The sequence below is a fragment of the Neomonachus schauinslandi genome, chromosome 10, assembly GCF_002201575.2.
Source record: "Neomonachus schauinslandi chromosome 10, ASM220157v2, whole genome shotgun sequence".
Lineage (NCBI taxonomy): Eukaryota > Metazoa > Chordata > Mammalia > Carnivora > Phocidae > Neomonachus > Neomonachus schauinslandi.
In genome coordinates, this window is record NC_058412.1 from 71,767,626 (window position 1) to 71,790,114 (window position 22,489).

Below are 22,489 nucleotides of genomic sequence, written 5' to 3' on the forward strand. Positions count from 1 at the left end.
TCCTGCCATTTGTGACAACATGGATGGATCTAGAGGATATTATGCTAAGTGAAACAAGTCAGACTGAGAAAAACAAATATATGATTTCACTTATATGTGGAATCTAAAAAACAAAACGAATAAACAAGCAAAAAGCAGAAACAGACCCATAAATACAGAGAACAAACTGGTGGTGCCCAGAGGGGTGGGAGTGGGGAGATGGGTAAAATGGGTGAAGGGGAGTAGGAGATACAGGTGTCCAGTTATGGAATGAATAAATCACAGAGATGAAAGGTACAGCATAGGGAATGTAGGCAATGGTACTGTAATAGTGTTCAGGGTGACAGATGGTGGCTATACTCGTGGTGAGCACAGCATAACATACAGAGTTGCTGAGTTACTATGTTGTATACCTGAAACTCATATATCACTGTGTGTCAACTATACTCAAAAAAAATTTTTTTTAAGTTTAAAAAAAAAAAGAAAATGACTATGAGACTGTCTAATTAAGTTAAATAAGCAAGCAACATTAAAATCAAAACAAACTACAGGCTAGTTCTGGACAGCAGATAGAAGTGCCTCCTTACACATGCCCTACTGACACTAACCTCAGAGCCAAGGCCTGGCACTAGTCACAAGTCTGCTAGATCAGACTTGTGTTCATATAGTGCATGACTGAGAACATCAATCTGAAGTCTAAATTAATATAAAGCTGGCACTAACATTTTATTCTATTAAATATTTTGGTAAATGATAATAAAAAGACATGAGTTTCAATTAACAAAAATTTAAAGTTTATTCTATGCCTACATTTCCTTGACTAATTTTACTGCCAAATAAATAAAATCTTTGTAAATTCTTTGTATTAATTTCAATCTCAAAGTTTTATTAAGCATAATTAAACTTTACCTGACCCCTTTAATGTATTTATGAAATGTATTTAAAAGTCCAGGTAAGTGAAAAAATGAGGACAAGATACTGCTAATCAAAGTTTAAGTGTTCACACAAATATGAGGCTGGAGCCAAAAATTCCCAAATTAAATGAAGAAGCCAACAGAAGTAGAAGTGCAGGTGAATCATGGTAAAATGGCTAAGTAATTAAATCACTCTGAATGATGACCCTGGGTGCAAGGTCATCTCTGCTCTTCCTTCCCTGCTGTCAGCCACTCCGCAGTATGGCCTCTCATCCTTCCTCATGGCCCCCGCCTGCTTCCTTCACTCACCCTCTCTTGTCTGTTTCTCTAGCCACCGTCATCCCTCTTCTTAAGTACAACCACTTGTCTCGGTTCCCCCACTTGCTAGTAATACTTTCTCTGACACCACCCCTCATTTTCCTTTCTTACGACTGTCATTTTGACAAGAGTACTTTTCTCTTCTACAATGACTTTTTCTTCTGATTCCACTGATTATTTATGAGCATCATTTTACACCTGCGCTAGTAGTCCCTGGGAGATAACAGAAAACATATCCGTCTCTGCCCCCAGTTCCTGGCACAGAGCTCCTATAAACGCTTGTAATTTCCTAAGTGTTAAGAGCACTAGGAGCATCTCTTGTTCTAAAAGGGTGATTCTAGGGGGTGCCTGCCTGGTGCCTAGATGAAGAGACACACGCTGTACCAGGCGTCCCTAAAGAAATTTTCTTATAAATCTTGTGACTGGAGGGGTGCCTGGGTGGCTCAGGCAGTTAAGCGTCTGCCTTCAGCTCAGGTCACGATCTCAGGCTCCTGGGATGGAGCCCCACATTGGGCTCCCTGCTCAACGGGGAGCCTGCTTCTCCCCTTCCTTCTGCCTGCCGCTCCCCCTGCTTGTGCTGTGTGTCAAATGAATGGATAAAATCTTTAAAAAAAAAAAAATCTTTTGACTAGAACTGGAAATGAGTACAACCTTCTTGGAAAAGTAATTGGTCAGTAAATAATTACTTGCTGTTAAAATGCAGACAAGGCCCCTCTGGTCCTACAGGTCAGAGAAAGCAATTAATGTGTTCTGAACTGAAGGAGAAGAAATGACATGATCAGATGAGCTAGGAAACATTACTATGAATTCACTGAGGAGGATGCACAGACCAGGGGAGGGAAAATAACAAATGTGAGGTTTTTAAGAAGAAATTAAACAGAAACATGAATAATTGGATATGGGAAGAGGGAAAAGTTATGTGCCTCAGTGTGATGGCTGTTAGAATAAAATTTACCAATAAAATAATCTAGATAGGGGCGCCTGTGTGGCTCAGTCGTTAAGCGTCTGCCTTCAGCTCAGGTCATGGTCCCAGGATCCTGGGATCGAGCCCCACATCAGGCTCCCTGCTCAGCAGGAAGCCTGCTTCTCCCTCTCCCACCCTCCCTGCTTGTGTTCCCTCTCTCGCTGTGTCTCTGTCAAATAAATAAACAAAATCTAAAAAAAAAAAAAAGAAAAACTAGATATTTAGAGGAGTTGTTTTAAGCACTATCAGAAATTTGCCCTAAATGCACAATACCATTATTCTAGGTTTTGTCTCAACTTTTTAATTTTAAAAGCTACAAGGGGGCTCTACAACTGGGGACGCTTGCAGCTCTCAGCGCCGGGCCCAGCTTCCTTCAAAATGTCTAGTATTCACAAAATTCTCTACAAGTTCAGTTTGGAGGGTGATCACTCCATGCCCCCAAGTGCATATGGGTTGGTCAAAGCATACACCAATTTTGATGCTGAGCGTGATGCTCTGAACATTGAAACAGCCATCAAGACCAAAGATGTGGATGAGGTCACCAATGTCAACATTTTGACCAACCGCAGCAATGAACAGAGACAGGATGTTGCCTTTGCCTACCAGAGAAGGACCAAAAAGGAACTTGCATCAGCACTGAAGTCAGCCTTGTCTGGACACCTGGAGACCGTGATTTTGGGCCTATTGAAAACACCTGCTCAGTATGATGCTTCTGAGCTGAAAGCCTCCATGAAGGGGCTGGGGACTGATGAGGACTCCCTAACTGAGATCATCTGCTCAAGGACCAACCAAGAGCTTCAGGAAATTAAGAGAGTCTACAAAGAAACGTGTAAGACTCATCTGGAGAGGGACATCGTGTCTGACACATCTGGCGACTTCCTCAAGCTGATGGCTGCCCGTGAAAAGGGTAGAAGAGCAGAGGATGGCTCTGTCATTGATTATGAACTGATTGACCAAGATGCCCGGGATCTCTATGATGCTGGAGTGAAGAGGAAAGGAACTGATGTGCCCAAGTGGATCAACATCATGACTGAGTGGAGTATTTGATAGGTACAAGAGCTACAGCCCTTATGACATGCTGGAGAGCATCAAGGAGGTCAAAGGAGACCTGGAAAATGCTTTCCTGAACCTTGTCCCGTGCATTCAGAACAAGCCGCTGTACTTTGCTGACCGACTGTATGACTCCATGAAAGGCAAGGGGACTCGCAATAAAGTCCTGATTAGAATCATGGTCTCTCTCAGTGAAGTGGACATGTTGAAAATTAGGTCTGAATTCAAGAGAGAGTACAAGTCCCTGTACTACTACATTCAGCAAGACACAAAGGTGGACTATCAGAAGTGCTGCAGTACCTGTGTGGTGGGGATGACTGAGGCCCACGACAGATGAGCATCCAGGAGTGGTGCTCCTTTGTTTCCAGCTAACGGTTCTAGAAAATAGCCCTGTGAGGATGACATTAGCATCCCCCTCCCCATCCTTATTTCAGTTGCTTAAGCATTGCCGCCTCTCGTGTCTAGTCTCTCCTTTTAGCCAAAGAAATGAACATTCCAAGGAGCTGGGAGTGAAATCTATGATGTGAAACACTTTGCCTCTTGTGTACTGTGTCATAAACCGATGAATAAACTGAATTTTTACTTTAAAAAAAATTAAAAATGAAAAGAAGAAGCTACGAGGGATAAGGGAAGCCAAGTATATTTTTAAAATAACTACTTCTTAGAGGAGGAAGATGATTTAGAGTAAACCTTCCATTACTCAATTCAAGTCTGCTTTCTAAGCTGCTGCTGCCCTCTGCTGTCTCTGAACTTATTTTTATTTATTTTTTCCAGGAATAACGTTAATGTAACTTTAAACCTAGACTTAATCAAAAACCAAACACACCATAAAATAGGAGAACATAATCTGAAGCAATATACTAATACACACAAAAAAATTTTTTTTGAGCGAGTGCATATGGGCACAAGGAGGGGCAGAGGTAGAGGGAGAGGACAACCTCAAGGTGGCTCCACACTCAGCACGTAGCTGGCTTCGAGCTCGATCTCACGACCCTGAGATCATGACCTAAGCCAAAACCAAGAGTTGGACATCTAACCAGCTGAGCCACCCAGACATCCCTAGAAATAATTTTTTTATATCATGATTCTCCTTTTAAGGACAATTCATGGGCACCTGGGTGGCTCAGTCGGTTAAACATCTGCCTTCAGCTCAAGTCATGATCTCAGGGTCCTGGGACTGAGCCCCACATCGGGCTCCTTGCTCAGTGGGGAGTCTGCTGCTGCTTCTCCCTCTGCCCCTTCCCCCTACTCATGCTTTCCTCTCTCTCTCTCACCCTCTCTCAAATAAATAAATAAGTAAAAAAATCTTTAAGGACAGTGCATTTGGTTTATTTTCCTCGTAAGTTAGCCTCAGTTTTGGCTTTCTCCATGAAATCAGTAGGCTAAAGAGCTACGGTGAACTCAGCAAAATGCCACTTTTTTTGTTTTCTTTTAATGATTTTGTTTGTAAGCAATCTCTGCACCCAACATGGGGCTCAAACTCACAACCCCGAGATCAAGAGTCGCATGCTCCACTGACTGAGCCAGCCAGGAGCCTCCATTCTGTTGTTTTTTAAGACAAAATTCAGAACAGTTAGGTTCCTAATGACTAGGACACACCTGGACTCTTCAGTGTTTCTTTTTTCTTTTTTTTTTTTTAAGATTTTAATTTATTTATTTGAGAGACAGAGAAAGGGTGAGCGAGAGAGACTGCACAAGCAGGGGAGGCACAGAAGGAGAGGGAGAAGCAGGCTCCCCGCTGAGCAGGGAGCCAGATGTAGGGCTTGATTCCAGGACCCTGGGATCACGACTTGAGCCAAAGGCAGACGCTTAACCGACTGAGCCACCCATGCACCTCTACCAAAGTTTCTTACAGAAAGAAAAGAACATAGCTCTTAGCACCACAACACCTGGAACAGTCTTCCTCCTCTAACATTCTCTAGGCTGGGTGACTTCAAACACTGTAGGGCAAACATCAGTTGCCAAACTGATAATGTGAAGCTTTTGATTTAGATAATGTTATGTTCTCTCACAGGTGTATATAACTTAAGCATAACCCCCCAAAACACCATAAGATAGGAGAAATTAATGACCTGTTGCAAAACTCTTGAGTACACTGAGCCACACATATGCAGGAGGAAGAGAGCCAAGCTACTCTTAAGCCCAATTCCTAACTTCTGTGCTTATTCCAGGGAATGAGAAAGATTCCCCAAAGAATGTGTACAACAGTATTCTTTTACCTCTTCTCTTTGGGGGAGGGGGGTTTTACATATGCTTTTGAATATCTGTTGAAAGTTACAGACCTTTTCCCAGAAAAAATACACATAAACAGAATCTTGTATAAAATGTCAAGACCCTTCTAAGAACTCATTCAAAAATCCCAGCTTTGGGGCGCCTGGGTGGCTCAGTCAGTTAAGTGTCTGCCTTTGGCTCAGGTCATGATCTCCTGGGATCGAGCCCCCCATCGGGCTCTCCGCTCAGTGGCAAGTCTGCTTCTCCCTCTCTCTCTCTCTGTGATCTCTCTTGCTTTCGCTCTCTAAGTAAATATCTTTTTATTTATTTGACAGAAAGACAGCAGGAGAGCACAAGAGGGGGAGCAGCAGACAGAGAGGGAGAAGCAGGCTCCCTGCTGAGCAGGAACCTGATGCAGGGCTTGATCCCAAGACCCTGGGATCATGACCTGAGCCGAAGCAGTCGCTTAACCAACTAAGCCACCCAGGTGCCCCAATAAATAAAATCTTAAAAAAAAATTTTAGGGGGCGCCTGGGTGGCTCAGTTGGTTAAGCGACTGCCTTCGGCTCGGGTCATGATCCTGGAGTCCCGGGATCAAGTCCCGCATCGGGCTCCCTGCTCGGCAGGGAGTCTGCTTCTCCCTCTGACCCTCCTCCCTCTCATGCTCTCTGTCTCTCATTCTCTGTCTCAAATAAATAAATAAATAAAATCTTTAAAAAAAAAAAAAATTTTAGCTTTAAGTTACTGGTTCTGAATGAAAAAAGGGCCAAACAGAACCGGGGTGGAGGACTCTTAAGGGGAAAGCAAACTATAAAAGGATCCAGCAATTCTACTTCTGGGTATATACCTAAAAGAAAGAAAATCACTATCTCAAAGAGATATCCGCACTCCCTTGTTCACTGCAGTATACTTACAACTGCCAAGATATGGAAACAACCTAAGCGTTCATCGATAAATGGATAAAGAAAATGTGGTGTATATATACAATGGAATATTACTCAGCCGTAAAAAAGAAGGAAATCCTGCCATTTGTGACAACATGGTGGACCCTGAGGGTATTATGCTAAGTGAATTAAGTCAGGCAGAGAAAGGCACTTATGATCTCGCTTAAATGTGGAATCTAATAAAATTAATCTCGCAGAAATAGAAAAGAATGGTGTTTGCCAGCAGCGGGGTGAGGGGAAATGGAGGAAGGTGGTCAAAAGGTATAAACTTCCAGTTGTAAGATTTAAGTTCTGAGGATGTAATGTATAGCATGGTGACTTATAGTCAAAAATACTGTATTGTGTATTTGAAAGCTGCTAAGAGATTAGATCTTTAAAGTTCTCAACACAAGAATAAAAGCTCTTTGAGGTGACAGATGTTAACTGAGCTCATTGTAATTATTTCACAATACATACATATTTCAAATCATGGTGCACACCTAAACCTATACTATGTTAAATGTTAGTTATAGCTCAATAAAACTGGAAGGAAAAAAAACGTCAAACTCAGCAGTGAAAGCTGGTAAGATAATGACTAGACCGTGTTTGCTGGATTTAGCAACAACAAGTAATTTAGCAAATGCCATTTCAGTACTGTGGTCAGGGGTGGAAGGCAATTGAGCAAATGGAAGGTGGAAATGTAGGCTTTCTAAAACCTTGGCTGGGAACAGAAAGTGAAAAAGAGATGTAGGTACTAGAGGACACAGGAACAAGGATACTTTTTTCTTCCTATGGGAAAGAAGAGATCTAGGAGAGAAAAGGTTCAAAACAGCTGATATAAGTGGCTAAGAGTGAATTAATTATTTAGAATCCTATCTCAGTGATAATCTGATATTATAGCCCTGCTACTGGTTAATCCCCTTGTGCTCCCAATTAATCCTGTTGAAATGGAGCCATAGGATATGGAATCAGAAAAGCACAGCAGTAAAAGATCTTCCTTTACTGGATGAGGAAATTGAAGCACAGGGACGGTAAATGGCAGCGTAAGCTACACTAGAGAAATGTGGGCACAGGGAAGATTTAAGACCCATTCTCTTTAATTCCACTTTGGTGGAACAAAATGCAAGGGCTTTTAACTGTCATCAGTCTAGGGGCGCCTGGGTGGCTCAGTCGTTAAGCGTCTGCCTTCGGCTCAGGTCATGATCCCAGGGTCCTGGGATCAAGCCCCGCATCGGGCTCCCTGCTCGGCGGGAAGCCTGCTTCTCCCTCACCCTCCTACTGTTCCCCCAGCTTGTGCTCTCTTGCTCTGTCAAATAAATAAATAAAATCTTAAAAAAAAAAAAAAAAAAAGACTTTCTTTAAAAAAAAAAAGTGTCATCAGTCTAAAGAGGAGCCTTGGCTAGAATGGGAATACTCTTTATACAGTGCTACTTTAAGATAAGTGCTTAAGATATCTTCCACACGTGGTGACATAATTAAGGGAAAAGGTTACCATAAAATTAAAATTAAAGCTATGCTTATTTTGGGGCTCCTGGGTGGCTCAGTCGTTAAGCGTCTGCCTTCAGCTCAGGTCATGATCCCAGGGTCCTGGGATCGAGTCCCACATCGAGCTCCCTGCTCGGCGGGAAGCCTGCTTCTCCCTCTCCCACTCCCCCAGCTTGTGTTCCCTCTCTCGCTCTGTTGTCTCTCTCTGTCAAATAAATAAATAAAATCTTAAAAAAAATCTATGCTTATTTTTTATCTTGTCAGTATAGAGTTGAGTTTAAGTCTGTCTGCAGAAAAAGCTTTCTCATAATACTGAAAGGTTTAACAGTTCTAAGGGATGGTGATTTTTAACTCTGAAACTTAAAATGCTTTACGTATTACGTATATAACTTCATAAATTTCTACAACAAATAATTTAGTACTTACGTTCACTTAAAAGTTAAAAACTACACTTGTAAGGGCAAGCTGATTTTATCCACCAATACTGTATTGATTAATATGTGACTTTGCACACTTTATTCTGGTAACTTCATTCTGATGTCAACTGTTACAGATCATCAAGACCTTTTGTCTTGGGGCGCCTGGGTGGCTAGCCTGGTTAAGCAGCTGCCTTTGGCTTGGGTCGTGATCTGAGTCCTGGGATCAAGCCCCACAGGGAGCCTGCTTCTCCCTCTCCTCCCCACTTGTGCTCTCTGTCACGTTCTCTCTCTCTCAAATAAAATCTTAAAAAAAAAAAAAAAAAAAGACCCTTTGTCTTAACTTTCTTTTATAGGTGTGCTGGAAAGGTTCACTCCAGCAGGCCTGGAATTAGGCAATGATCCCTGGCCAAGGCATGTTTTTTTGTAATCATGGATCTGAGGATAATCAGGATGGTTTGTTCAGCTTGTCAGTACTGTTTGTGATTGATGATTTGCACCTGGTTTCAGCGAGGCCTTCCAGTGCCAGAGGGTTCTCCTCTAGAGGCTGGTTACAGAACAGGAATATGCCCACAAGACCAGCAAAACTTAAGAAAGTCCAGCAAGACTCCATTTTAAGCTCCCTAGTTCCAAGGTGTTCTGCACACATTGGTGGTCCCTGATGTGAGAGAAAGTGCACCTCACCAAGGACCTTTCAAAAAGAAGGACAAGGGGCACCTGGATGGCTCAGTGGGGTTAAACATCTGCCTTCAGCTCAGGTCATGATCTCAGGGTCCTGGGATCGGGTTCCGCATGGGGCTTCCTGCTTGGCAGGGAGTCTGCTTCTCCCTCTCCCTCTGCCCCCCACCCAGCTTGTGCTCTTTTGCTCGCTCTCTCTCAAATAAATAAAATCTTAAAAAAAAAAAAAAAAAAAAGGAAGGACAATAGGAGCCTGCACCTGACCTCCCTGGGCCCCTGCCGTGACACTGGCTGTGACGCATTATCCTTCCCCTGGTGCTACTCCTAGACTGTACCCTTTTCCTTTAATAAACTATAGATTTGAAAGCAATGTCATTTTGGGTCCTGTGAGTCTTTAACAATTGAACTCTGGTCAACTGCCACTGCTAGTGCAATAAATCCAGTTACCCTAAATTTCACTTCTAAAAAGCAAAAATTTGGGGTGCCTGGGTGGCTCAGTTGGTTGTTAAGTGTCTGCCTTCAGCTCAGGTCATAATCCCAGGGTCGTGGGATCAAGCCCCACATTGGGCTCCCTGCTCAGCAGGTAGCCTGCTTCTCCCCCTGCTCATGAGCGCGTGTGCTCGCTCTGTCAAATAAATAAACAAACAAATAAATAAATAAATCTTAAAAATAAATAAAATAAAAAAATAAAAAGCAAAAATTCTAAGTTGTCTCATGATTCCTGACTTCTGCAACATAGCTATTGGTCAATACTAACCTGTTATTAGAAAAACTTAAGAGTTACCAAACCCAACTTTATAAGGACAGCACATGTGCTAAGTATATTGAAGAGTAAAGGAAAACAAAAACAAAATCATTGTTACCTTCATATTTTTCCAGAGCCCGAATAACATTAGGAAGTTGATTTATACCCTGATAGAGTCGGTAACAATCTTGTAAGTTTGCTGCTTGTCTCTGAAATTTCTTGGCAAGTCGGTTAAGATCTGGGAATCGACGAAGTAAATCTTCTTGTAAACTCTGCCTCAATTCTGCATCTTCTACAAAAGCTTCCACCAAATTCAGTCTGAAATAAATTGCACTGGTATTAATCTTAAATATTTTGGTATAAAATTAAAATATGTCTACTAGGTACATAAGAATCAACTAAATGAACTCAAAAATTCTATGCAGGAAGCTTGACTCTATCCTTAAATGTCAGCCTCTTAGAGAGGATGGAAAGCTCCATGATACTGTGATGTAAGCACTTCCTGATTAGTTAATAACCAAACTAACGTTTAGTTGTAGTATCAGAAGATACTAATATATACCCAATTTCATTTGCCTTTCATCAAATTGCCTTTTCTTAAATAGAAGAATTTCATTATTGGGACACTGCTGTTACTGACACATTAGTGCACATGTAAACAATGATCTTCAATAAAACCATTACAATTCAAGAATGTTGCCAAATCCAATACTTATTCTATCAGAAGTTCTTATAAATTTTCAGAATGCATTCTAAAATTACCTTATGACAGTACAAAGCCAAAAATTTCTAATTAAAAAACTGAAGGGTGCCTGGGTGGCTCAGATGGTTAAGCGTCTGCCTTCGGCTCAGGTCATGATCCTAGGGTCGTGGGATCGAGTCCCACATCGGGCTTTCCGCTCAGCGGGGAGCCTGCTTCTCCCTCTGCCTCTCTCTCTCTCTGTCTCTTATGAATAAATAAATAAAATCTTTAAAAAAAAAAAAAAAACTGAAATAAGTTTATTGCTTCCCCTAAATCAATATATAAAATCTTGGCCTGTTCAAAGAACTATAAAACATGCAGCTCATATTGCTTTTGCAATTTACTGGAATCCATAGCTTTCCATTTCCTTCCTTGTAACTCACCGCAAGAAATGTTTTGGGGGGAGGGGAGGGGAAAAAAGAAATGTTTTTACATCCTGACCCAGCACATGCATGCACAGATATTGTAGGAGGCATCATATGCCACCTCTCAAAACGTGCCACTTTAGAGTCCTTAAGGACTATTTTGACCTGACAACAATTAAGAAGCAAAAAGAAAAGCCCTCTGCCTTCTCCCTATTTGCCCAAAAGCAGGACATAAATTTACAGATGTCCTCTCCCTTCTCTCTTTACCAGAAAGGACAAAAGTTAACCAAAACACTAGACCCTTATCAGCCTGGAAATGGTACCAGAGGAATCTACATAACAAATTTTAGCCTTTATCTACCATTAGCTTCCCATAATTTGCAGCCCTAGGAACTCAAAATCCTTCTCCCTTGTCTCTTCTCCGAAAATTTATTGTTCCTTTGCTAAGATGCTATATATGCCCAAGTTCTCATCAACCCTGGAGTTACTCATCTGAGTGCTCCAGTGTAAAAGCATAAACTTGTTTTTCTCTTGTTAATCTGTCTTTTGTCAATCTAATTTATAGGGCCTCAGCCAGGGAACCTACAAGGGTAGTAGAAAAAAAGAAATTTTCCTTCCCTACAATATATAATTAAAATAGGCTACACAAACAATACTTACTACTCTTACTATATGTAATGTACTGTTATTTTTCTTTCATATTTAACTCATCCAAAAATGCTAGTTTTCACCCACTACACTAATTTCATAACTCACTACTGGGTCACAACTTGCAATGTGAAAAGCTGTATTATAGATCCTACTGCAGTAACATATATATAGATGAAAGGTAAATTTTAGTAATCAAAGGTAGGGTGGGGGTGCCTGGCTGGCTGCCTCAGTTGGTAGAGCATGCAACTCTTATTAATCTTGGGGTCGTGAGTTCGAGCCACACATTGGGTGAGGAGCCTACTTTAAAAAAAAGTGGGGGGGGGGAGCAAGGAAAATCACCACGGGCATAGCAAATGGCCCTAGGTTCAGAAGGCTATGAATGAGCAACCATTTCCTTGTATTTGTAAATTAGAAGAGCAGTAAATTAACCCTTGAATTACACAAGGACAGAGAAAGGAAACAAATCAGCTTTCTAAGTTTCTTAACTATTCACTGATCTCTCCAACAGCATTTATAATTCCTCCATCATCAAAATGTTCATCCAGCATATTACATGAGGGGAAAATTATGCTGCCCCCTAAGCAAGATTTCTCAACCTTGACAATACTGACATTTAGGCTAGACAATTCCTTGTCATGAGAGGCTCTTCTGAGCTCTTTAACAACTTCTCTGAGTTCTACACTTGACACTCTGGTGACAACCAAAATGTCTCCAGACACTGCTATACATCCCCTTGCCTCAGGTTGAGAACCACCAGCTTAAAGAAACTTGAATCACTTTTTAAAAGATGAAAAGGGAAAAATAACTAAAATCCTATAGAAATGTCAAGGTAATATCTAGGCAGCTGACAGCAGATATGCACTATGGCAAATGCCAAATTAGTGGGGGGGGGGTCCTGCTACCAAGCTGGTATTATACTGTGTACCAGTCCCTGTGGCTATAAACAAACTTCTAGAACACTTCAGGCACTTACTGCTACAGAAAAGACTTCTACGGCTTGTACTCTATATTTAAAAGATGAAACAGAACTTGAGTAAACATATGCAGTCAAGTCCCATAATCCAATAAAGCAAATTTGGGCCTTCCTACCTAAGCCTCTGGCTCTAACTGGGCACCTATCTAAGTTCGGTTCAAGATCACCAGCATGGAAGTCACTTGGAGGCGGATAGTACAATATTCCTGGGGGTGAAATTTCTATGCGCTTCTCATGGACCAACAGTTTGATAAAGTCTGAAACCTAACAATCACAAGAAATCCCTGAGTTCCCATAATAAAGTGGGGAAAGCGACATAAAGGGGTGAGGAAAGGATGAAAGAAACCTGATGCTTGGCTGACCGACCCCTGATCTTTCTTTTTCTCTTCTTTTCCTAAGACTCCCGTATCCTTAGGCCACTCTTAGGTAATTGACGAATCTACAGAGAAGATATTTCTGATCAAGAATCTTCCAGGGGTGGGGCGCCTGGGTGGTTCAGTCAGTTAAATGTCTCCTTTGGCTCAGGTCATGATCTCAGGGTCCTGAGATAGAGCTCCACATCGGGCTCCCCACTCGTAGGAAGCCTGCTTCTCCCTCTCCCTCTGCCTCTGCCTGCTGCTCCCCCTGCTTGTGCTGTCAATTAATAAAATCTTTAAAAAAAAAAAAAAAAAAGAATATTCCAGGGGTGCCTGGGTGGCTTAGTTGGTTGTGTCCGACTCTTGGTTTCGGTTCAGGTCACGATCTCAGGGTGGTGGGATTGAGCCCTGCGTGGGGTTCCATGCTCAGCAGAGTCTCCTGGAGATTCGCTCTCTCCCTCTGCCCCCTCCCTGTTTGTGCATGCTCTAATAAATAAATCTTTAAAAAAAAAAAAATCTTCTTTTAAATCTTCTTAAAAAACAAAAGATCTTTAAAAAAAAAAAATGCTTCTTCCCTATTCCAACTATTTTATCACTGTTTCCTCTCAAATTGATCAGGGAAGAGGCCCTAAGTCATCAACACCACCTTTCGGCCCTGTAACCCGCCCAAATGACCAAGACAAATGTAGAGGGGCACCCACTATGTTCTCTAGGTCTTCCAGAAAACAGAGTTGGTCCTTTGGCCATGCACATCCTTTGGCCATGCACATCCGTGTAGACATGCACATCTACAAGCAAGATGATGATGACACTGTATAGACAACAGGGGAATGGCACTAATCAAAAAGTAACACCCCACGAACGTTACCATGGCAAAACTCGAAGAGTCTACACAGTGTTATCCAGCATGCTGATAACTAAGGGCAAGATTCTTGCCAAGAGAATTAGTGTATATACTGAGCATATTAAGCATTCAGCTTCTCGAACCTGTGAAGGAAAATGATCAGAGAAAACGGAAGCCAGGAGAAAGGTACCTGGGTCCAAGTGAAGCACCAGGCTGCTCCATGCAGAGAAGCACACTTTTTAAGAACTAACAGAAAAGAGCCTGAGCTGCTGGAAACCCATTCCCCATGAATTCATGGCATGATAGACATTTAAAAAAAAAAAAAAAAGACCTCTGGAATGTAGAAATGCTTCTCTTAGTTGAGTAGAAGTGTGATGTCCCCTCCCCCAAGGAAATACTTAAAGCAAACTTTGTGTCCTTAAAAAATAATCAACACCATTCAAGAGCATAAAGTTCCAGTAGGACTCTAAGAAGTAAGACAGCAAGGGAATAAAACAGCTTCTAAAACATATAGTACAAGGCACTTTACACAGCCGCCTCAATCTTTGGTCCAGGTATCATTAAAAGCTCAATAAATTGCTAGTTTCACAGTCTGTTCAGTATGCCATTTCAGAAATAATTACAGTATCAGTTTATGTACCGGCTAACAAGTTTTTTAAAAGGATTGCTCTGCTGTTTCTATGACAATGCCACTCTTAAATCACAATTTGAGAAGCTCCAAAGTTACTGTCGGCATAACACAGTATACCTGTCAATCCTACACAATAAAATTACTCAGCTGTACACAATATGACACAGCAATTTGCAAACTGACTAGAATAAAAGAGAATTTTTTAGGGTCAGTTCATCTCTAAAATTGGAACAGAATAAATCATAAATTAATCATGAAATGTTTGGTATCCTAAAAAAGCCACATTCTGTCCTTTCTTTAAAACTAGCATTTCTGGGGATGCCTGGGTGGCTCAGTCAGTTAAGCATCTGACTGTTGGTTTCAGCTCAGGTCATGATCTCACGGGTTCCTGTAGGGCTCTGTGCTCAGCATGGAGTCTGCATGAAACAGGATTCTCTCCCTCTGCCCCACCCCTGACTCGTGTTCTCCCGCTCTCTCAAATAACTCTTAAATTTTTTTTTAAAAAACTAGCATTTCAGATCTCTGATTGTAAGAACAGCTGACTGGCATTTCACGACAGCATATTTATATGGCTGAGAACAAATTTGGTCCCTAAAAAACTGCAATCATAAATTTCTGAGTCTTTTCTTTACCTGTTCTCGCATGATTAAATGCAGTCAGAACCACTCATCTGATGTGTATTCTGCTAGGCCTGAGAAGATTAAAAAAGGAAAAGTATGACAAGATATAAAGAGAGGAACATGCTTTTAAGGAATATTCAATCTAGTGGAGAAGGACATGCTCCATCTCACAGTTAGTGCTGAGTAACAAGTGAGATAAAAAATGTAATGAAATGTGGGGCGCCTGGGTGGCTCAGTTGGTTAAGCGACTGCCTTCAGCTCAGGTCATGATCCCAGGGTCCTGGGATCGAGTCCCGCATCAGGCTCCCTGCTCTGCGGGGAGCCTGCTTCTCCCTCTCCCGCTCCCCCTGCTTGTGTTCCCTCTCTCGCTGTGTCTCTCTCTGTCAAATAAATAAATAAAATCTTTAAAAAAAAAAAAAATGTAATGAAATGTGATATGGGGGGCGCCTGGGTGGCTCAGCTGGTTAAGCCACTGCCTTTGGCTCAGGTCATGATCCTGGAGTCCCAGGATCAAGTCCCGCATCGGGCTCCCTGCTCAGCTGGGGGGTCTGCTTCTCCCTCTGACCCTCTTCCCTCTCGTGTGCTTTCTCTCTCTCAAATAAATAAATAAAATCTTTAAAAAAAAAAAAAGAAATGTGATATGGACAAGAAAACTTCACTTTGGGGCATTTCATTTGCCTGTATTTTAAACAGTTGGTATTTATAGAAATAGGACTTGGGGGAGACTACTTGGGATGGGAGGCCAAGCAGAGACTTGAAGGGAGAAAAGTAAGAGGATACAATGGAAAACTGAAGCAGAGAAAGAACAGGAAAAAACTATGTCCAAACGTAAAAATGAAAAGGTTAGCTTTGGAGAGGAAAAAGCCAGGGAGTAAGAGCCAGGGAGTAAGACTGAAAATACAGATACATTTTGAGACTATAAGGATTAAGAAGGAGATGATCTGCTTAGAGGCAGGAGGCAGCTGAAGACTTTCAAGAAAAGTGAAAAATTTTGGATTGGTCACTGTAATTTGTCACGTAATAAAAGTTAAGAGGAGACACACTCCAGGCCTGGACTATTAACTAAAGACATCCTTGCACAGAAGGGTAATATAACCTGGAGAGACGTACGTCTAGGCACCGTCGGAGTACACCACTGCCTCAAAAAGCAGGATATACTATATCACAGAAGCTCCCCCACTATTTATCTATTTATCTAAATTTACAGGAGCCATACTTTTATTCAGAGACTTACGTTTCTATTAAAACTGCTACATGGGGCACCCGGGTGGCTCAGTCGTTAGGCATCTGCCTTCATCTCAGGCCCTGATCCCTGAGTCCTGGGATCGAGCCCAGCACTGGGTTCCCTGCCCGGCAGGAAGCCTGCTTCTCCCTCTCCCACTCCCCCTGCTTGTGTTCCTTCTCTCCCTGTCTCTCTCTGTCAAATAAATAAAATCTTAAAAAAAAAAAAAAAAAAGACTGCTACACAAAGGGAGCCTCGGTGGCTCAGTCGGTTAAGTGTCCAACTCTTGCTTTCAGCTCAGGTCATGATCTCAGGGTCATGAGATTAAGCCCCAAGTTGGGCTCCATGCTCAGCAGACTGTGCTTGAGATTCTCTCTCCCTCGCCCCTGCCTCTGCTCGTGCTCTCTCTCAAGTAAATTCTTAAAAAAAAAAAAAAAAAAAAGATTGCTACATTAATTGTATTAAATTTTATATAAAACAGGGGCGCCTGGATGTCTCAGTTGGTTAAACATCCAACTCTTGGTTTCAGCTCAGGTCATGATCTCATGGGTCATGGGATCGAGCCCCACACTGGCTCTGTGCTCAGCGTGGAGTCTGCTAGAGATTCTCTCTCTCTCTCCTTCTCCCTTTGCCCCTCTCCCTACCACGCGCACTCTATTTCTCTAAAAGAAAGAAAGAAAATCTTAAAAAAATTTTTTATATAAAAAGTAATTCAATTTTAAACTAGAAGGCACTAAGAATACCAAATTCAACATATACAGTAATTTCGTAAGAGTGAACTATTTCATATGCTACCATATATTCAATGTTCTTTAGAGAATTCTAACTTTAAAATTATCAAGGCCTCATATGAATCTAAAACAAAAACCCAGAAAATTAAAAGCAAAAGTCCTAATATATGTGCAAAAATGAGGACTCTTGGGACAGATCAGAAAGTAAGTTTAAAAATAGTAATATGGGGGCGCCTGGGTGGCTCAGTCGTTAAGTGTCTGCCTATCAGGCTCCCTGCTCATTGGGAAGCCTGCTTCTCCCTCTCCCACTCCCCCTGCTTGTCTTCCCTCTCTTGCTATGTCTCTCTCTGTCAAATAAATAAAATCTTTTAAAAAAATAGTAATATGGGCGCCTGGGTGGCTCAGTTGGTTAAGAGACTGCCTTCGGCTCAGGTCATGATCCTGGAGTCCCTGGATCGAGTCCCGCATCGGGCTCCCTGCTCGGCGGGGAGTCTGCTTCTCCCTCTCCCACTCCCCCCTGCTTGTGTTCCCTCTCTCGCTGTGTCCTTCTCTGTCAAATAAATAAATAAAATCTTTAAAAAAAAAATAGTAATATGAACAAAGTTGTTTTTTTAATTCAAGTATTTTTATTTTATATACAAAGAGCTAGCATTAGGGTAGGTATCTATCTTGGACATCTGTAGTAAGGTAGGTCTCTCTTGGGATGACCCATTCAAGGCAGTTCACTTAATCCAACTTAATGAAGCCCATATTCTTCAGGCACTGACAAACACTAGCGGCACATATTGAGGCTGTATTTCTTTTCCTTTGAGGCCCTATTTCTGGATCAGACCATGCCAGTTTATGCTGATGAGGCAAGGACGAGAATCCTGGCTGAATTTCTTTTTTAAATACTTTTTTCTTTCTTTCTTTTTTTTTTTTAAAGTAAACTCTACTCCCAACATGGGGCTTGAACTCATGACCTGGAGATCAAGAGTTGTACACTCTACTGACTGAGCCAGCCAGGTGCCCCTGGCCAATTTTTTTTTAGATGACTCCAGAAAGTTACCCATCTTGCTCTCTTGGAAGCAATGAAACAAAAGGTGGACAGTTATTATTATAATTTCTAATTTGATTGTTAGATGAAGTACAAAGAAGAAATTACGTAGATACTCGCTCCTAAAAGGTAATAACAGTAATAACTTACCATTCTCATTGAAGACGGAAGTATTTAAGCCATTAGCTAAAAATAAAAAGTATTTGTAGTCTCAGTGCAAATAGGTTTTAGTGAATGGAAACAGCATGACAACAGATACAGCCATTCCATGGATGTAACTTAAATAAAAGTCAAAATAATATGTTCCATTTCTGGTATTAAAGTCCAATTTGGATCAAGTTAAATAGCACTGGTGGAAGTAATAAATACAGTGCAGCAATTAAGCACATGGGCTCTGTAGTCAGGCCAGCCTGGCTTTAAATCCAGTCTCCACCACATTACAGCTGATGAATTTGAGATGCTTAGCAAACTGCCAGGCAGGCACAAAGTAGATACCAGTCTTATCACCCTCCTCCTCCTAATAGCTTGACAATAATCTAAAGGTAATCCCATTTCCATCATTATTCCTGAAGTTATCAACCAGGCTATTGTCCTTCATAAGATGTATGCACCAAACTCTAGTTAGTCACATCTGTCCCTACCTCTGCTCTAATGAAAACAGAAGAAAGAGAAATCTTTGTTTTTTTTTTTTTTTTTTTTAAAGATTTTATTTATTCATTTGAGACACAGAGATACAGAGACAGAGAGAGAGCATGAGCAGGGAGAGAGGTAGAGGGAGAAGCAGGCTCCTCGATGAGCCAGGAGCCCGATGTGGGGCTCGATCCCAGGACCCTGGGATCATGATCTGAGCCGAAGGCAGACGCTTAACGGACTGAGCCACCCAGGCGCCCCAAATCTTTGCTCTTCTTAACAGAATTCACCCACAGCAACATAATTTAAAATTAACTCTTGGGTACCTGGCTGGCTCAGTCAGTAGAGCATGTGACTCTTGATCTCAAGGTCATGAGTTCAAGCCCCATGTTGGCATCAGAGTTTACTTAAAAAATAAAATTAACTCTTCACTTACAGATTCCCACTACTTACTCTTCTGGAAATCACCCCAAAATAATAATGACAGTAGGAAACTGAAAACATGATTTCAGTGTTACCCTGAATAAAGATCAATCCTAAATGCTCAAAGAGGGAGACAAGAGATTTGCCCTGAGGCCCCTGGAAGGTGTAAACCCAAGGTATCACAGCAGGCAGAACTGAGAAAAGGAAATAAAACAAGGAGACTGTCCAAACAAGAACCTGTATTGAGGAGTATAACTTTCTCTCCCTACTCTGTGGAATTTCACCATTTGGTCTTGAAAACCAAGGGCCTTCCTATTTGCTGGCAATCAAAAAAATTCTCACCAAGATAAAGAGGAGAAAACAGGTCTTCTCATCTTACAGGTACAGAAAACCAGATTATATTCTGATTCATAAAGCTCTCCTCACAAGTGTTATTTCTAATTAACAAGTCTTGTTAGACTACCAGATTTTGGAAATTATTGCTATGCTCTGTGGAAAAAAAAACCCTTTATTTACCTCTAAAAAAAATGTACTTTTGCTCTCTTATCTTCTAAGTAATTTGTTACTCTGGTAATGTAAAAGTGACATCCCAGGTTTCAGAAGAGTCTAAATACATACGTGCTCTAGTTAAGCCAGAAGGGGACCACTGACACCTGCTCTGTTTCCACAAGACCAAAGTTAAAAACATAACCAGTGACCTAGAGCTTGAGGGTTAAATTACCTAATTTTTCTTTAGAAAAAAAAAAAAAAGACTGGTTGCTCCCAGGGCAATGGTGGCAATTCACAAAGAGTACAATAAGAAATATACTCAGCAGGGAGTCTGCTTGTCCCTCTCCTTTTGCCCCTCCCCCCGCTTGAGCTCGCTCTCTAATAAATAAAACATTTAAGAAAAAAAGAAATGTGTCCCTGGAGCTGTACAACAGAGAGGCCCTGAGGAAGAGGTCCCAGGAATTAGGGGACAAGAATAGGAGAATAATCACTGTGTATCCCTCCATTCTGTTTGAATTTTGACACATATAAATGTTATTATTCACAGATAATTAAAAATTACAAACTTGTGATTATTTGCAAATACCTAATCCTTCCTATTTCTTAAGTTACTAAATCCCACTCCTCCTGCCCAACAAACCTGACTTCAGAAAAGTCCCCTTAGCATCTCAACTTCTGCATTTTCAACAGAATATCAGCACATCCACAAATCACTAACCTTCTGAGTTATTTTTATTGTAAGGCTCTTTAGAATGCACAGGATTAACACTGAGCTTAGTAATTATGTACAGGGTGTCTTACAATACCGACCAACTACTTTATATTTGCCTGGCAACGTCCCAAATATTGAAGAGATCATTATGTTTTTGTGTATCATCAGTATTCAGTAGGTATTCAACAAATTCTTGAATGACTGGACATCATAGCCATAAAAATAACAAATCTTTTACCAATTCTGGCAATATAACTTAATTTGCCAAATGGAAAACACTAGGTACAAAACAGGACCTTTAGAAATAGCCTAATTATTGAGAAAGGTAAAATAAAGTTCATCTAGTTAATAAAATATTATGTACTTATTAAAAATTAAAAACGTTGAATATAAAGATAAAACAGCAATGGCAAAAAAAACGCTTATGATAATATAAGCATAAGTGGGGAAAAACTGGGGCACAAAACTGTATTATGATTTACAATGTATTTTTTTTTTTTTAAAGATTTTATTTATTTATTTGAGAGAGAGAGAATGAGAGAGAGCGAGTACATGAGAGGGGGGAGGGTCAGAGGGAGAAGCAGACTCCCTGCCGAGCAGGGAGCCCGATGCGGGACTCGATCCTGGGACTCCGGGATCATGACCTGAGCCGAAGGCAGTCGCTTAACCAACTGAGCCACCCAGGCACCCTGTATTTTTTTTTTAAAAAGATTTATGTATTCATTTTAGAGAGTGAACACGTACGCACAAGTTGGGGGAGGGGCAGAGGGAGCGAATCCTCAATTCCCCACTGAGCCGGGAACCCAACGCCAGAACCCGAAGCAGGGCTCAATCCCATGACCCATGAGATCATGACCTGAGCCCAAACCAAGAGCCAGACCTGTAACTGACTGAGCCACCCAGGCACCCCTACAACTATGATTTTTAAAAAAAGGACTAATGTAAAAGTGCACCATACAAAATGACTCCATTTATATAAAGTTCATGGAGCACCTGGGTGGCTGAGTTGGCTAAACATCCGACTCTTGGTTTCAAGCTCAGGTCATGATCTCAGGGTCTTGAGATCGAGCCCAGTATCTGGCTCCATGCTTAGTGCAGCCTGCTTAGGATGCTCTCTCCCTTCTCCCTCTGCCCCCCACGCCCACATGCACTCACTGTCTTAAAAATCTTTTTTCTTTTTTTTTTAAGGTTTTATTTATTTATTTATCTGAGAGAGAGAGAGAGAGAAACAGCATGAGAGGGGAGAGGGTCAGAGGGAGAAGCAGGCTCCCGGATGAGCTGGGAGCTCGATGTGGGACTCGATCCCAGGACTCCGGGATCATGACCTGAGCCAAACAAAGGCAATCACTTAACCAACTGAGCCACCCAGGTGCCCCACGTACTCACTGTCTTAAAATCTTAAAAATAAATAAAGTTCATAAATGGGTAAAACTAATTAATCTATAATGTTAGAAAGACAATAATCACTTCTGAAATGAGGAGGGTAGTAACTAGTAGGAGAATCCAGGGAAGTTACTAGGGATGCTAGTCACGTTGTTTCTTGATCTGATTGTTGTTACACCGATGTGTTGTTCACTTTGTGAAAATCCACCAAGCTGCACACTTAGAATTTGTGCTCTTATGGATATTATACTTCATTGAAAAGTCTTAAAACTCATATCTAAAACAAAGGATAGGGGTGCCTGGGTGGCTCAGTCGTTAAGCGTCTGTCTTCGGCTCAGGTCAGGACCCCAGGGTCCTGGGATCGAGCCCTGCATCGGGCTCCCTGCTCTGCGGGAAGCCTGCTTCTCCCTCTCCCACTCCCCCTGCTTGTGTTCCCTCTCTCGCTGTGTCTCTCTCTGTCAAATAAATAAATAAAATCTTTTTAAAAAAATAAAATAAAATAAAAAAGATAAAAATAAAATATACCCAAGTGCTAATCATATTCGGGTAGCAGGATTATAAAACTTTTTCGTTCATTTCCTCAATTTTAGAGATTTTCTGAAATATATGTTTAGACTGCCTTAAATCCTTTCTAAAATAATTGAGTGTTTCCTATGTACTAGACCTTCTTCAAAGTACTTTACATTATATATATTAAATCATCTAGTCTTCATAACAATCCTATGAAGTAGGTTATTACTGTCATTTTAAAAGGAAGAAACTACAACACTGAGGTTAAGTAACTCGCCCAAGATGACACAGCTAATAAGTGGTAGAGCCATAATTTGAACCAAGATACCCAGGCTCCCAAGTTCATGCTCTGAAACACTATCCAACCATTTTCATAATAAAACCTTATTTTCTTATAGTGAAAAAAAATAGTAATTAATAAACTAAGTTATTCTATCAATCTAAATCATTACTACTCTATTACTGTGTAGGTAGCTCTCTGTGTAGTC

General features: G+C 41.2%; 1 protein-coding gene and 1 pseudogene across 1 annotated transcript in view; one reads left to right on the plus strand and one right to left on the minus strand.

Moving 5' to 3' along the window:
• MSH2 (mutS homolog 2) overlaps nt 1-22,489 on the minus strand; it is an 81,571-nt gene that overhangs the window by 33,657 nt on the left and 25,425 nt on the right. Inside the window, exon 7 of the mRNA XM_021701213.1 lies at nt 9,802-10,001. Within this exon, the coding sequence (XP_021556888.1) occupies nt 9,802-10,001 (200 nt within the window). The remainder of the gene's footprint in view (nt 1-9,801; nt 10,002-22,489) is intronic.
• Nucleotides 2,539-3,546, plus strand: LOC110590372 (annotated as a pseudogene).